General features: G+C 44.8%; 1 protein-coding gene across 1 annotated transcript in view; it reads left to right on the forward strand.

Annotated features, from left to right (window-relative positions):
- LOC126168283 (uncharacterized) overlaps positions 1 to 16,297 on the forward strand; it is a 69,901-nt gene that overhangs the window by 9,266 nt on the left and 44,338 nt on the right. The window contains exons 3-4 of the mRNA XM_049920547.1: positions 4,387 to 4,672; positions 7,487 to 7,655. Of these exons, the coding sequence (XP_049776504.1) occupies positions 4,387 to 4,672; positions 7,487 to 7,655 (455 nt within the window). The remainder of the gene's footprint in view (positions 1 to 4,386; positions 4,673 to 7,486; positions 7,656 to 16,297) is intronic.

The following is a 16,297-nucleotide window of genomic DNA, read 5'->3' on the forward strand; positions in this document are numbered from 1 at the left end:
AAAATGGGGCCAAATATCCTTCCTTCCATAATGCCGCACCATAATTTAACCCGTCAAGGTCCCTCATGTTCCACTTGTCGCAGCCATCGTGGATTTTCCGTTGCCCAATAGTGCATATTATGCCGGTTTACGTTACGGCTATTGGTGAATGATGCTTCGTAGCTAAATAGAACGCGTGTAAAAAATCTGTCATCGTCCCGTAATTTCTCTTGTGCCCAGTTGCAGAACTGTACATGACGTTCAAAGTCATCGCCATGCAATTCCTGGTGCATAGAAATATGGTACGAGTGCAATCGATGTTGATGTAGCATTCTCAACACCGACGTTTTTGAGATTCCCGATTCTCGCGCTATTTGTCTGTTACTGATATGCGGATTAGCCGCGACAGCATCTAAAACACTTACTTGGGCATCATCATTTGTTGCAAGTCATGGTTGACGTTTCGCATGTGGCTGAAAGCTTCCTGTTTCCTTAAATAACGTAACTATCCGGCGAACGGTCCGGGCACTTGGATGATGTCGTCCAGGATACCGAGCAGCATACATAGCACACGCCCGTTGGGCATTTTGGTCACAAAAGCCATACATCACCATTATATCGACCTTTTCCGTAATTGATAAACGGTCCATTTCAACACGGGTAATGTATCACGAAGCAAATACCGTCCGCACTGGCGGACTGCTACTTGATACCAGGTACTTATAAGCTTGTGACTATTACAGCGCCATCTATCATAAAGCGAAAAAAGTGGTCCAACTAAAACATTCATATTTCTTTACGTACTACACGAATAGGTAATGAAAAATGGGGGTTCGTATTTAAAAAAAACGCAGTTGATATCCGTTTGACCTATGGCAGTGCCATCTAGCTGGCCAACCATAGCACCATCTGGTTTCACCCATCAAGCTAGACGAGTTTCGTTCTTTGTAGTTTATTCGTATGATGCTTATTTCGTGAGATATTTGGCCCAGTCACTATCAATGGACCACCCTGTATATTGATTACTAGCTACAGAGATAAGTAGGATTGATATTAAGGTTCTAAGGAGAGAATTCAAGTTTACAGAATCCGATTTCTTCAAGTAACTGGCTTAAAAGAACTATAAGACTATCACCATTTAACGCTCCAGCTAAGCAGGAATTTCAACATACACAGAGTTGATTTGATACTGATCCTTCCCAACAGCTCACAAGCTGAATGTTAAACGTTGTGTGTATAAGTTTCCCATTAATCTTTGACATTGTCCTTCATCATAATAAAGTTTTGAGGGAGTTTTACATTTAACCATATAAAGGTCTTCAAATTTTTTTCCTTTTTGGAGGAATCCAGTGCGCACTGCTCTCCACTTCCAGTGAATTTATGTCTAGTTAGCTTTCTTAACCTTCCGTCTGGGATTATTGATGGATTTCGTATCCTTTTTTCAGTACCAATGGTAGTTTTTATGGGATGATGTTAGTTACCCAAAAATGTTTTCAAGTTTTTCTCAAGTGATCCAAAGGAAGTGGATAGGTCAAGATTTGTCCTTGGCATTGTAACTTACCACAGTTTCTTGTGTGTCGACCGATTCCGACTGAGGTTTCGGTGACCAAACCGTGAGCACGTTGCCTAGGAACGCTCTTTAAGGAAGTCACTGGTCCTTTAAGAGATATTGTCAATGCGACTCCCTCTGCATTGGAGTGACTGCAGTCTTTGGATGTGGAGCTCTGACGAACCCATAACAGATGGTGCTCTTATTTATATAGTGGTGTATAGTATTCTACTTTATATAATATTATTAATCGACATTTATATATAATGCAGCTGTTATTTTATGTTCCCATATGGTGAATCAATAAACAAATCTTTCAGTTAGAGAATAAGTTGTTTTGGTACACAACTATCCGAACTTTCTAATATTCCAGCATATCATGAATTTGGTAGCATGTAAAGTAATAATTGACGTACAATTTTACAGTAGTTTTGTCTGTTAATAACTGTCTGTTCACTTTTATTGCTCCATGTGTTGTCGATATTCTGAAGTGACGTTTTGTGATATGGTCACAGGGAGGGCAATGTGCATCGGTCTGTTTCAGTGCTCCGGTTGTCAACATTACGTGCAGCTCACGTGCGTTCAGAAGTAATAATCAGGTATTCTACTTCATCTATTCCCTACAACAAGTATCCGTCAGTTGCTCAGTATAAAACGTAATTATACAAGACTGTGCTTAAACTGACACACAATGTTTTTAGCGCAACGCAATCTGACTATCAAAGATCCCTGCAAAAGAATGGTCCTGAGTAACATTAAACTATACCTTTCAGAAATCACTTACCTCACAAAAATCTTCATTACTCGAACTACTGTAATACAGCGAGCGCCACTACTGCCAGCTAAATAAAAGATTCAAACTACGGAAGGCACTAACTACTGATAGGGATAGTTAGCAAATGAAAGATATTAATAGAGAACAAACAATGTATTTACCTTAGTAGTGTTCAAAAGTCATAATATATATATAGCAGTTCATGACAAATTACAAAACTCCGCCATCTCTCTCCCCACATCCACCACTGCTGGCGGCTCACCTCTAACTGCGCAACGCTACGCGCTGTTCACATCCAGCTGCCGCTGCCCAACACTACAGTGGCAGACAACAATGCAAACTAGCCACAGACTGCACACAGCGCAGCCAGTGATTTTCATACAGAGCGCTACGTGGCATTACCAATATAAAAATCTAAACAGCCTACTTACAAGTAGTGTGTCTTTATGATTTACATATTTTAATTTCGTCCTTTGAAATGGTGATTTCTGTTATCACGGTTACTTTTTGTCTCTTGGACAGGGTTGAGAGAAATTGTGGAATTAAAAAAAGGAAGGAAAAAACCAGTAGGTAAAATGGTTTTTTCGTTTTCTATTGTCCTTTTTGAAAATTTTCTTATTGGCGATTAAAGAGTTCAGTTTAAATTACTGTGATAAATTTATCAAACCACTAACTCATTCTTACAACTATTTTATTAGTGCATCATTTATTGCCCTGCAAGCACTGCATCCACTGAGGGAATCTTCATTAAGTTAAAGTTATAAAATGACTTTTATCTTAATAATATGAATATTTATATATGTGTTTGGAGAGAGAGAGAGAGAGAGATTGATTTTGATTGAGACTTTAAGTCGTAACTGCTACCTGAATTTTGATTGCTGCCTCCTTAAACGATCAGCTTCTGCATTAGTTGGTGATGTATTATGATTTGGAGGAAGTTATTGTTCTTTAAGATTTAAAGTACGACTCTGTTGGTTACTTGGCCGTATTGCCGATAGCTTTGAGCCCAAGTTTTCGTCTAAGGGACCACTGTTGTAAGTACATACAATGAAACAGTAATCTGCTTTTCGTGAGAAAAGGAGATTGCTTGGCACACAACTTCGTTCAAACTACAAGTTCTGCTATATCAAAATTCGTCAGTGCAGTTCAGCACCATACTATTGTACAAGATCATAATCCGATTACTCTAATTAAGAAATTATGAGAAGTTGTTACGTACTGAATGAAAAATAGAATAGGGAATGCATTTCCTTTCCTGTATTTAAGTGAACTTCGTACACTTACAGTTCTGTTGATTGATAGCCGGCGACGACAATGAAGTTCACCTCCTTTTCCAAAAACAAGATATTTCTATTCTTCTCTCCCAGAAAATTTGGAAACATAAATGTTTGGCAACTCTTACACATATTTTACTCAGTTTTATCATTACAACAGCAATTGTCATTACATGTAACAATACGGTCTGAGCGACGGCGTAACAACACGTCCTCTTTCCACAAAATACAGATTAACAGTCCTCTTTTTTTTTTTTTTTTTTTTTTTTAATAAACCAATTTCTTTTAGAGTCCGTACTCAAAGATTCACAACTACTATCGTTGCGGGGATTGCGCGCTAAAGAGTTTCTTGCTGTCCAACTGCGCTTCAGTTGGTATTTACATACATTTCTGAGCTTCTCAGAATAAAATTAGGCACAAATTAGTTAAGAAAAGGGCAGCGAGGCTCACATAACATTACAAAGTTTCTTTTTTTCACGAACTGCAAATGGTATCTAACTTCTTACATCTCAAGAAAAGTGAAAGCATAATATTAATAAAATAAACAATTTTGTTGGCATCAATAAATATGACGTCGCTTTTTAATTTGTGTAGGCAACATTTTGTAGGTTAATTAAATTTTCTTAATTTAGTATAGTTAGGTTTTACAGTTTCCTCACATTTTTTAGATGGGTTGGTTAAAAAGACACATGGTTATTTGGGTCAGGTTAAGTTATAAAAACCCTGGTCTTGTAAATGCATGGAGCTGTGTAAAGTGATGATGCAGGTTTGTGGAAGTAAAAAGCATGGTGGTCATTTTGTCACTGCAGAGAGCCTGCGCCGAGTGCTACACGAGCTGAAGCCCGCAGCAGTGCTGTGCCAACCAGAGTCCGCCGAGTCCGCATCGGATGCCAAACCGAATGACTGCCCGCTGCAGGTGCTGGGGTCTGCTGAGTCGGTAGCCGACGCTCAGCAGCTGCTGATGGGGAGCGCCCAGGGGCTGAAGGCGGACAATACGGCCCCCGCCGTCGCTCTTCTCAGCTCTGGTACCACGGGGCACCCCAAGATCATCCGCACTCCTCGCCTCAACTTGGCCTTATCGATGCGCTTACTAGCGTAAGGCGAATGTATTTAGCGTTTAAATACTTGACGGTGGTCTTAGTAAACTTGTCACACAGTTCTCTCAATACTACAGTGATGAAATGAAGTAGAGTAATTAAGCTAGGTATCATAACTAATTTAAAGACACTATTTTAATTTATTGTTATTCTAATTATAAGATAAAATTGTGAGTCCAAATGGTTCGCTAAAGTTTATCAAAAGCCAAAGAAGACTAAACATAAAAGCAAAATATCTTAATTTACCTGTTCCAGAAGAACAATTTTACAACATCCTTAAAATTGTTGTAAACTCTTAGTGAATATTTCTTACCAGACTGGTCAGGGTATTACGAGATGTTTGGATGTCTACCGAAATTTGACACAACACCTGTGCAAACATTCAGTGATGAAGTGATGGTTAACTGCGCTACTCTTAAATAGTAAGAAAAATTCAAATGAAACTACTCATCGCCGGTGAAGACATCAGATGCAAGCCCTAAGCTCGTTCTGAGGAAGGATGGGGCAAATAATCAGTGGTGTGCTTTTCAAGGGTTCCGTTTTGAAATTTAATGTTTATAAGGAATCCGCCTCGATTGCAATGGACCATGCCTCTTTAGGCAGTTTGTAGCTTTAGTGTGTTCCGAAGAAGGCGTGGTTATCCGTGCCGAAACCTAGGTCAACCTCCGGTTTCTATTTGCAATCGAGGTGAATTCTTTATGCCACGCGGGAGTAGACGAGCAGTCTAGGGCGCCGCAGTCATGGACTGTGCGGCTGGTCCCGGCTGAGGTTCGAGTCCTCCCTCGGGCATGAGTGAGTGTGTTTAATTTAGGTTAAGTAGTGTGTAAGCTTAGGGACTGATGACCTTAGCAATTAAGTCCCATAAGATTTCACACACATTTGAACATTTTGAACATTTGGATTCTTTACAATCATTTAATTATTCACGATTGCTGACGCGCTGCAATGTTAGAAGTTCTCATTTTGAAATTTGTCTCAAGTGATTTAGCGAGATCAAATCAAGCCCAAGTCCGTATTAGACAGGGGTTTGAAGCCGGTTCTCGTGAATTCTTCTATAAGTCAAGTTCCAGCATCACGTCTCGTCCTAGTGCTGTGGTTTGCGCTGAGGATGGATCTCTGATTACGTGTTATTGAAATCGGAAGATACTGTCCAATGTGCCTAGGCTGCACGAACTGTTAACAGATCTTACGCTGATCATATTTTTTGTCAATTTTGTAGCAGTTAACCACAATTAAAAGCTAATCTCACAAACATTCGGTAATTTTACATCATTATATGTCACAACTGCATTGCATACTTTTTCATTAAGTTTGTTGATGGTTCATCTGACGTGGTGAATCATTATCATTTTGCTTTCTACTCATAATACTAACTGTTGGCTTTTTTTTCGATATAGATTCTGTTCCATAAACTTATACCAAATTCACCTGCGAGTGAGACGCCTTTTTTCACAATTATTAATAAATATTTTCCGAAATATTGCGAAAGAATGGAAGTTGTAAGTGTGATTTTTGTTTATCTTGGTGCAGTTAACGATAAACAACAGTGTTCTGTCGTAATACACAGTAATATCACTCAGATTATCACCAACACAGATGCAAATGTAGACCAGTTGTGCTTCAAGGTGGATTTTGAAACATTAAAATATGTCGAACATTTTCATAAAACCGTTTGTAACTGGTTACAGATGTCAATTTTTTTCCTCTAATAACATTTGTTACAAAGTGGGTCAATACTAAAACATCAACTTCCAAACAAAATAACACAATAATGTCAGTCAGATGATCACCAACACATTTGCAAACTTAGACCAGTTGTACTTCAAGGTGGATTTTGAAACCTTAAAATGTGTCGGACAGTTTTCATAAAATCGTTTGTAACTGGTTATAGTTGTCAATTTTTTCCTCTATTAGCATTTGTTACAAAGTAGGCCCATGCTAAAACATCTACTTCCATACAAAATGTTTCTCTCGTACCATAAGAGTACTATAACGATTTGCACTCACTACATACGACTACATGAAGCACAAAATCTTGCTTCACGTCTTACATGGTGGTTTGGTTTTCTTGATATGCCTCTACAAGTGCATATACCTGTCCTTCCTTTTACATGCCTCTGCAAGTGCATATACCTTGAAATGTTTAAACTTTTCATAAATCCAGATATCAGGCCATTCACTGAATTTCTCAGACGAATCTTGTATTTCAAAAAACAGTATAATGTAATGGAATATACAATGTAGATATTCTGTATTTATTGACTATGGGACTCAAGACATGAGACTAGTTTAGCTGTTCAGAACCATTAAAACTGGATACAATCAATGACGTCAGATACAATGTTGTCTGATAAGTTGAACTGGGTGCAATGTGCTTCCACGTGCAGTGACCCACATAATCGAAGGTTGGTAACCCATCGCATTTCGTTACTATTATTTACTCTCATGTGAGTTGAAATTTCTTGTAAAATGTCTCACTATAATGGTATTAGTTTTCATCTCAATTTGTTTCACTTACTTTATGGCTAGACAGATCTGCACTACAGTATTTGTTCAACAGATCTGAATATTATGGACTGATGTTTCGAAATCGATAATGGCTTATGTGAATTTCATTTAGTATTATTATCTTCAGTGAGATGGTAAATAGAAGGCTGCTGTCCTTTGGTATAATATATTTACATCTTTTTTATGTTTGCTTTACAGGTAATAACTTTCACAAAGACCGAAAAAGAAATTTTTATATTGCAGCAGTTGGAAAGAGTTGAAGTAGCTCAATTCGGCACTTAGCAGTCGTCGTCTGTGATTTCAGGCGAAGCGATGCACTGTTCGGAGACGACGACATCTTGCTGTGCACAACCGGATTCTCCTGGATTACTGGAACGCTGTTCACGCTCTGGAGTATCGACACCGGGATGAAATTCGTCGTGACGCCCGAATTCAGTCCTCAAACTGTACTGGACCACATCGAGAGATCCGAGGTTAGCCACCAATGAACGAAACAGTAGCAGGTTCTAGTACGCTTACTAACACGTAATACGTAAGACAATCACAGTCACCTTTTCACTCTCTATGATGATCTAAATAAAATATGAGTGTTCCCTTTTGTTTTCGTTTTATTTCAAGTCCTACAGAAGATTTCACACTAGTCTAGCTCAGCATCCGGTAGAAATCGTTTCCAAAAAGAAAGCAATCCATTCATTTGTACATTACCCGTCATTTTGCAAGCAGGTGTGCTATTTTGGGAACGCTTACGTACAATGCCCATGGATTCTTACTATGCAACAAAACAGATCAGCAGGAAATATGCTCTTGAGGCTTGAATGAAATATAAACAAATGGTGTCTCTACTCGTGTAGATGGGTAATTTTGAATGGCTAGCAAAGGAGGATGCTTCGTGGGATTTTAGGTACCGTGCTCTCGGGTATGTCGAATGTTCGGGAAATTCTCCGTGCACTAGACGTTTGCACACCACCACTCGTCTCCTCCTGCATTTCTGTGGCCACGGCTTCCTCTGACTTCGAATCAATTCGTTTCCTCCCTCTACCAGGTTGCACACCAATAGAACCCGTCTTTTCGAATTTCCGAATCATTTTCTCCAGAGCCACAGCAGTCATCGGACCAACGCCTTTGTCCAAACCCTTCAGTGCCCGGAATTTCTGCAGAGCGACGTGTCTACTGTTATCATTCTTGTAATACAGCTTTACAAGCAGAGCGCCATCCTGCAATGAGACAGTATCGGCAAACGTCGCAGACGCGAAAGGAGGAAAAGTCGTGTACCCGGAGTGTTTATACCAACTTCAATGAGTCGTGCACATGAAAGGTGTTTTCATTTACGTATTCTGACACTTACAGCGCCATCTATTGATCAATTTTCACACTATTTTTTCCTTCTACCAAACGTTTTCCCTCTTTGTCCGATATATTCCGTTGCAATTTGGCGTCATTCTAACCAGTGGAGTTATTTCTACAGCGGTTTGAGAGTTTAACTTTAATTATAATCACACTGTTGATTACCCTGTTTAACACATAAGTCTCGCCATCTAGTCGTTTTCCCGCTGTCTTCCTGTGTACACTCTGGTCAAGTCCTCGTCAGGTTTTTCACACACTCCTCCACACCTTTCAGTCATCAATGGCTTGATCGTCTCTTTCTCGTTTCCTTCGCATTCTCATTTCGTGTATCTTCTTGGGAATCCTCTTGTTTTACATTCTCTTTAAGTGCCCATCCTGCTCTAAGAGAACTTTTTTCACTATTTTCTTCACTTTTTCATTCTTTGTTCTGCCTTTCCTTGTTACTCCTATCCTATTTCTGAAGAACTTCATTTCACATTCCTGTAATCTACTTATATATCTTTTCTTTATTACCCATGTTTCAAATGCTTAGGCAATAATGGGTGTAGCAACTTCTATACACTGCTTCCTTGCTTTTCCCCCTCAAGGGCTCAGCATTCGTTTGCTGAGTACAGGCTTGGTGACCCCGGGGTTCCTGAGCTGGGGACTGCTAAGCGCCACTAGTCCTCTGTCACCGTAAGCTCTGGTCATACTTCAAGGACCACCGTAGGAGGCAGCGGTGGAATGTTGTGTGTTTCGTAGAACGGGGGTCTTGTCTTCACCGCCTGGACCGCGAGGAAGGTACACACCTCTATAAAACACCCCTCAACCTCAAGGTGTGCTACATGCTGAGGAGGTGAATGGCTGCTTAGGTAAAAAGTCTATAGCGGGCAACCTCTGGGGCACCTGCCGCCCCCCCCCCCCCCCTTCCCCAGTTGTATCAGGCTTCCTCAGGCATGCAGGGCTCTGCCTGGGTCGACGGTTGTTTCCCTAGCATCTCGTGGGATCCATATAGAACTATCTCATGAAACTACTACTCCTGATGGGATGGGTGTACCGTCAGGCATCACCTACACCCACTACTCAAAGAGAGCTCGGTTGGTCAGTCCTCCCGAAAAGAAGCCTTAGAATAATAGTAACAGGGCATTGGTGTGCCATAACACTTTCATTTTAGTCAAGCGAAAGGGGGGAAGCTTTGAGAAGATATCCCTTTTCTATATTCACAAGGCGCTGGAAGGTATTGCTGGGTCTCTGAAAAGTGTCAAACGACTTCGTAATGGAACGCTTTTAGTTGAAACTGCTGATTCCAACCAAATATCTAAGCTTCTGGGATGTAAGGCCTTAGGTGACTATCCAATCGAGGCTGAATTGCATAACACCCTTAACTATAGTAAGGGCGTGGTTACCTGCTCTGATATAACGGAGGTGGACCCCGAGGAATTACGGGAAGAGTGGAAGAATGTGGACGTCACGGAGGTGGGAATTATATGAGGAGAGTCAATGGAAAATTGAAAAAATCGGCAACGTTTATTCTAACGTTTAGTACTCTGGAATTACAGGAACATATCCTTGCAGGCTATATCCGCCTTAAGGTTCGCCCGTTTGTGCCTAATCCCATGCGATGCTATAAATGTCAAAGATTTGGCCATACCACTATGGGATGTAACGGGAAGGCTATATGTGGCAATTGTGGAGACTCCGCTCACGAGTGAGGCACTTCTTGTAAACTCCTCCGTAATGTGTAAACTGCTATGGGTATCATCCGGTGTGGAGCAGAAAGTGTGGGGTTTACAACGAGGAAAAGAAAATTCTAGAGTTGAAAGTAAAGATACGCATACCCTATGGTGAAGTTAAAAAGGCTTATAAAGCCATACAACCACCGGTTTTTGCTACTTCTTTTGCATCAGCCCTTAGGACACCAATAGCTAAGTGTGATGCCTCCACACAAACTCAGACCACAGATTCCAGTACGAGCACATTCACCTGTCGATCTACCTGTGGGGGAAACGCTTCACTTGCAACTGATGTCGTTCGGAAGCCCCCAACAGTAGGCTTACCACCTAAGCCACATACCACTCCCCAACAACAGAAGCCAACTAAGCCATCCCCGCAACCCAAGCAGCCGCCTCCTCCTGTCAGTAAAGAAAATCGTCCTTCGAAAAGTAGTTCTAAGTCCAAGAAAGCGGTAAGTAAACCTTCAGATCGACGAGCTCTCTCACTTTCTGATGGCAACTATGCTCTTGAGGATACAGACTTCCAGTCAGGGGAACCAGATTGCACGGAAACGGCTAACGTTCCCCCTGACCTCCCCAGTAAATCACCGCCGCCGAGGGAGAAAGAAAAGAACCACCATCGCTAACCAATGGCTTCCATAGGGACTTTTGTGTTGCAGTGGAATTTGAATGGATATCGCTCACATTTGTAAGAACTGCAGCTGCTGGTCCAGGACAAACATTTCTGTGTCTGCTTACAAGAGACGCACCTTACAGTCACAGATATTCCTGCATTACGGGGCTACCTCATATACAGGAAGGACGATGCTACTGGATACAGGGCTAAAGGTGGTGTGACTATTTTCCTTGACGACGGATGCCACTCCTCTCCTGTCCCTCTTACCACGACCATGCAAGCAATTGCTGTGCAAGTTCTCGCACCCTTTACTATCACAATGTGTTCTTTGTACTTGCCCCCCAATGACTCTTTGGATACGGAAGCACTGGCAGACCTCTTCCAGGCACTCCCACGCCTCCTCGTGGGGAACTTCAGTGCCCACAATGTGCCGTGGGGCTTGGCTACTACACGCTCCAGGGGTCGGATGATGAGCGACTTGTCCATTCTGAGAATATCTGCCTTCTGAATGCGGGTCAGATGAACCACTTTTCCACAGCTACAGCGTGTTTTTCAACTATTGATCTTTGTTATTGTTCCCCAGCTACTGCAGACTCGTTTCAGTGGGAAGAGGCTTCAGATTTGCATTCTAGTGACGACTTCCCAGTGTGGATTCGTCTGCCGCCTAGGATGGTGGCCAGCAGGATACCACACAGGTGTCTGATACAAACGGCAAATTGGTTGCAGTACAGTCGACGGGCTATTTTTGAAAGAAAAGATTGTGCACACAAGGCGGTGGCCCATATCATTTATGAGATCCAAAAGGCTGCCGCAGAGTCCATCCCCAGGTCTAGTAACCACCTCAGACGACGGCCTGTACCTTGGTGGAATGGCGACTGTCGATTGGCAATCAGGGCCAGACGGACAGCTCTGCAGAACTTCATACAGTGTCCAACTACAGACAATGGTTCAAATGGCTCTGAGCTCTATGGGACTTAACTTCTGAGGTCATCAGTCCCCTAGAACTTAGAACTACTTAAACCTAACTAACCTAAGGACATCACACACATCCATGCCCGAGGCAGGATTCGAAACTGCGACCGTATCTGTCGCGCGGTTCCAGACTGTAGCGCCTAGAACCGCTTGGCCATTTCGGCCAGCAACTACAGACAATCTTTATGCCTTCAGGTCTGTGAGAGCACATGCAAGACGAGTGATCAAAGAACGAAAGAGGACTTCCTGGAGGGAATTCACGACTTCCATAATTCGGTCCACTTCCGTTGTGCACGTTTGCGAATCAATGAGACGGGTTTCAGACAAGGGTATTCTGTATCCCCTTTCGGCCTTGTCAAATAATGTGGTATTGATGGACACGCCAGAAAACATGGCTTGCATTTTAGCTGAACACTTCTTTACTGTTACTAAGTCATCCAGACAAGTTCCTGCTGTTCAGGTATTCCGTCGGACTGCAGAGATGAGGAAGCTCAATTTCTTCTAGCGTAATGAGGAAGTATACAACCTTCCATTCTCCATGTGGGAACAGGAATCAGCTGTATGTGCAGCCAGAGACACTGCTGCAGGACCTGATGAGATCCATTATACCATGTTTTGTCCTCTGTGCCATGAAGCGAAAGGTCAACTTGTCTCTTGTTTCAATCAGATCTGCTTTGATGAACAGTACCCCATGACCTGGAAAGAGGCAATATTAATTCCATTCTGGAAACGAGGCAAGGTCAGTAGCGCCCCCAACAGTTATCACAGTGTGGCCCTTACCAGTTGTGTGGGCAAGACTATTGAACGCATGGTCAACCACCGCCTCGTCTGGGTGATCGAGTCCCGAGGTCACCTAACCCGCTCCCAGAACGGTTTCAGGTGCTACTGTTCCACTCTGGACAACCTCCCCCCCCCCCCCCCCCCCCGCAGGTCCGGGATACGAATAGGCCCGAGGTATTCCTGCCTGTCATAAGAGGCGACTAAAAGGAGCTTTAACCATTTCGGCTTTTAATGTGATGGTCCCCATTGGGGTTTGACCTCCATTTTTCAAAATTCCACAGAAGTACGAGCCTTTTGGGGAAGGACACCTCACTGGTCTTCAGTGCACTAAGACCTTGGCACTCATCATCGTTACGCCGTCGTAACTGCACCCACTGTTCATCAATTTGGGCCTAAACACCTAATGGGTTGCACAAGTTACGCCCATAGTGCGTCCCCATCTGTACCTACGATCATGATCGACTTTCCATGGCACCTGAAATCCAGCACGGTAGCCAGTCCGTTGTGGTGCGGTCGTCATGTACCCTCTAAGTTGTAGCCCCCTGACAACACAGGGATCATACTGCCAATACCTGAACTGCACCCTCCCCACGTAAGCCAGGGAGTAGATGCCCGTCTACCTGGGGCATCAGGACTCCCGGCAACGGTCATCGTGCCAGGTGGCCCTTGCTGAGGCTGGGTTGCGCCTGTGGGGAGAGCCCCTGGTCGGAGTGGGTGGTATCGGGTCGGACGTTTCGCAGATGAAACGTCAACATGCATCAGGTCACTCTGTGGCTGTGTCTTCCAAGAGGAAAGGTTCTGTCTCTGTCCCTGTCTCTGGTTCTGGTACTTCTGCCTTCCTCCCCTTGGCCACTCCCTGGGAGGATGGACAGGCCAGCCAGCTTGGGGCGAAATACTTCCCCCACTATTTAGTCTGTTCTCGGACCGATGGGGGGACGTTCGCCACCTCCAAGCCCATTCTTTGTACAGCGTACCGAGGATATCTTCGGAGAAATCGAGGCTCTTAGTGAAATGCGTTCGGGGTCCATTCTCATAATGACCACCTCTGCTACACAGGCGGCGCTCCAGGCATGCGACCGACTAGGGGACATCCCAGTGTCCATTGTCCCACATCTGGCACTCAATAGGACACAGGGGATTGTTTTCCATCGGAACCTCCTGCTGCAATCTGATGAGGAGCTCAGGGCCAACCTGGAGCGCCATGGCGTGCATTTCGTATGGCGAGTGCAGCGCGGCCCCAAAGATCATCGCGTCGACACTGGGGCCTTTCTCCTCGCCTTCGAGGGGGATGTTCTCCTGGAGAAGGTAAAGGTGATGTGCTACTGGTGCGACGTGCGACCTTACGTCCCGCCTCCTATGCGATGCTTTCGATGTTTGCGCTTCGGGCACATGTAGCCATGGTGTGAAGCTGAGCCGCTTTGTGGCGATTGTGGATGTCCTCTTTGTGAGGGACATACACGCACCCCACCATCTCGGTGTGTCAATTGTCCTGGCCTCCACTCGCCTAGATCTTTTGAGTGCCTCGCATATCAGAAGGAGAAGAAGATACAAGGATTAAAAACCTTGGACTGTCTGTCTTGTTCTGAGGCCAGGAAGAAATATGACCGCCTCCATCCTGTGATGTTGACAATGTCGTTTGCTTCGGTCATATCCACTCCTTCCGCAGTATCATCACCCCTATCCTGTCCCCCCCCCACCTCCTCACCACATCTGGGGTCTATACTTCCCCCTCCCAAATCCCTCCCTTCCACATCCTCCTCCCTCGCGGCCCCTGCCCCCTCTGCCCCAGGGGCCACCCTACCTCCCCCTCCTCCTCCTCCTCCTCCTCCTCCTCCGCCGCCTGAGAAGCGATCCTCTTCTCAGGCATTCATCGGGGAAACGTTATGGACCCCAGCTACCAAGGTCCGGCGCTCATAAAAGGACCCCAAGCGTGAGGACTTTCTTTGGGTCCAGCCCCCACAGCCCACCATCCCTTTATCCCCCTCTCCACCCCGGCGCGTCTCGTCTGATGCTCCATCCGACAGTCGCTGCTCCCGGCCGTCCTCAGATTCGCTGGGACGCTCTGCTGCCAGGCGCTCATCTGGCCTGTCGCTGGCGGATGATGCTGGCCCTCCTGCGCAACTGAGGAATGTGGCTGCAGCTGGCGACGACTCGATGGAACAGGATCCGCCTCCCGACGGTTGTTGCGATGTTCCCTCGAAACCTGGCCCTCAAAAAATGGTTCAAATGGCTCTGAGCACTATGGGACCTAACATCTGAGGTCATCAGTCCCCTAGAACTTAGAACTACTTCGACCTAACTAACCTAAGGACATCACACACATCCATGCCTGATGCAGGATTCGAACCTGCGACCGTAGGAGTCGCGCGGTTCCGGACTGAAGCGCCTAGAACCGCTCGGCCACCGCGGCCGGATACCTGTCCCTTTGCGGCCTTCGAGGTGACCAGCTCTTCACCCGTTTCGTTCCCCCTTTCTCTGATTCGCAATGGCTCTGTTACATTGGAACATAAGAGGTATTCGATCTAATCGGGAGGAATTACAACTGCTCCTCTGCCTGCACTGTCTGCTCATCATTGGTCTCCAGGAAATGAAGTTACGCCCAACTGACCATATTGCTTTTACCTACTATACCTCCGAGCGATCTGCCCTAACCCCTGTGGACGGTATTCCATCTCACGGTGGGGTCATGTTGCTCGTTCAGGACGATGTCTATTACCATCCCATCCTATTGACCACCCCACTCCAAGCAATAGCTGTCTGTATTACTCTTTCTGCCTTTACTTTTTCTGGTTGTACTGTCTACACTCCATCATCATCCGCAGTTTGTCGGGCTGACATGATGCACCTGATTGCTCAGCTTCCTCCGCCGTTTTTATTATTTGGCGACTTCAGTGCCCATCATCCCCTTTGGGGTTCTCCTGCATCCTGTCAGAGAGGCTCCCTCTTGGTGGATGTTTTCAACCATCTCAATCTTGTCTGCCTCAATACTGGCGCCCCGACTTTCCTCTCGGATTCTACACATACCTACTCCCACTTGGACCTCTCGATCTGTTCTACCACTCTTGCCCATGGGTTCGAGTGGTATGTCCTTTCTGACACCTATTCGAGCGACCATTTCCCCCGTGTCGTTCGTCTCCTGCACCACACCCTATCCCCATGTCCCTCGAGCTGGAACATTCCGAAAGCTGACTGGGGACTTTACTCCTCCGTGGCGACCTTTCTGGACCAAGATTTTCTCAGCTGTGACAGTCAGGTCGAATACCCCACTGTTGTTATCATCAATGCGGCCGAACATTCCATTCCTCGTACTACCTCTCCTTCAAGTCGCGTTTCAGTCCCCTGATAGAATGAGGCTTGCATATACGCTATCTGTGCACGACGACGTGCTTTACGCACTTTTCGCCGCCATCCTACGCTGGCGAACTGTATTCATTACAAACGACTCCGAACGCAATGTCGTCGAGTCATCAAAGACAGCAAAAAAGCTTGTTGGTCCTCTTTCACAAGCTCCTTTAACAGTTTTACTCCATATTCTGTCGTCTGGGGTGGCCTGAGCCGGCTGTCGTGCATTAAGCCCCACTCCTTGATACCTGGTCTGACTTCTGATAATGAGGTACTTGTGGACCCTGTGGATGTCTCCAACGCCTTCGGCCACTTTTTCGCGGAGGTTTCAAGCTCCACCCATTACCAC

Source organism: Schistocerca cancellata, chromosome 1, assembly GCF_023864275.1.
Source record: "Schistocerca cancellata isolate TAMUIC-IGC-003103 chromosome 1, iqSchCanc2.1, whole genome shotgun sequence".
NCBI classification, from domain to species: domain Eukaryota; kingdom Metazoa; phylum Arthropoda; class Insecta; order Orthoptera; family Acrididae; genus Schistocerca; species Schistocerca cancellata.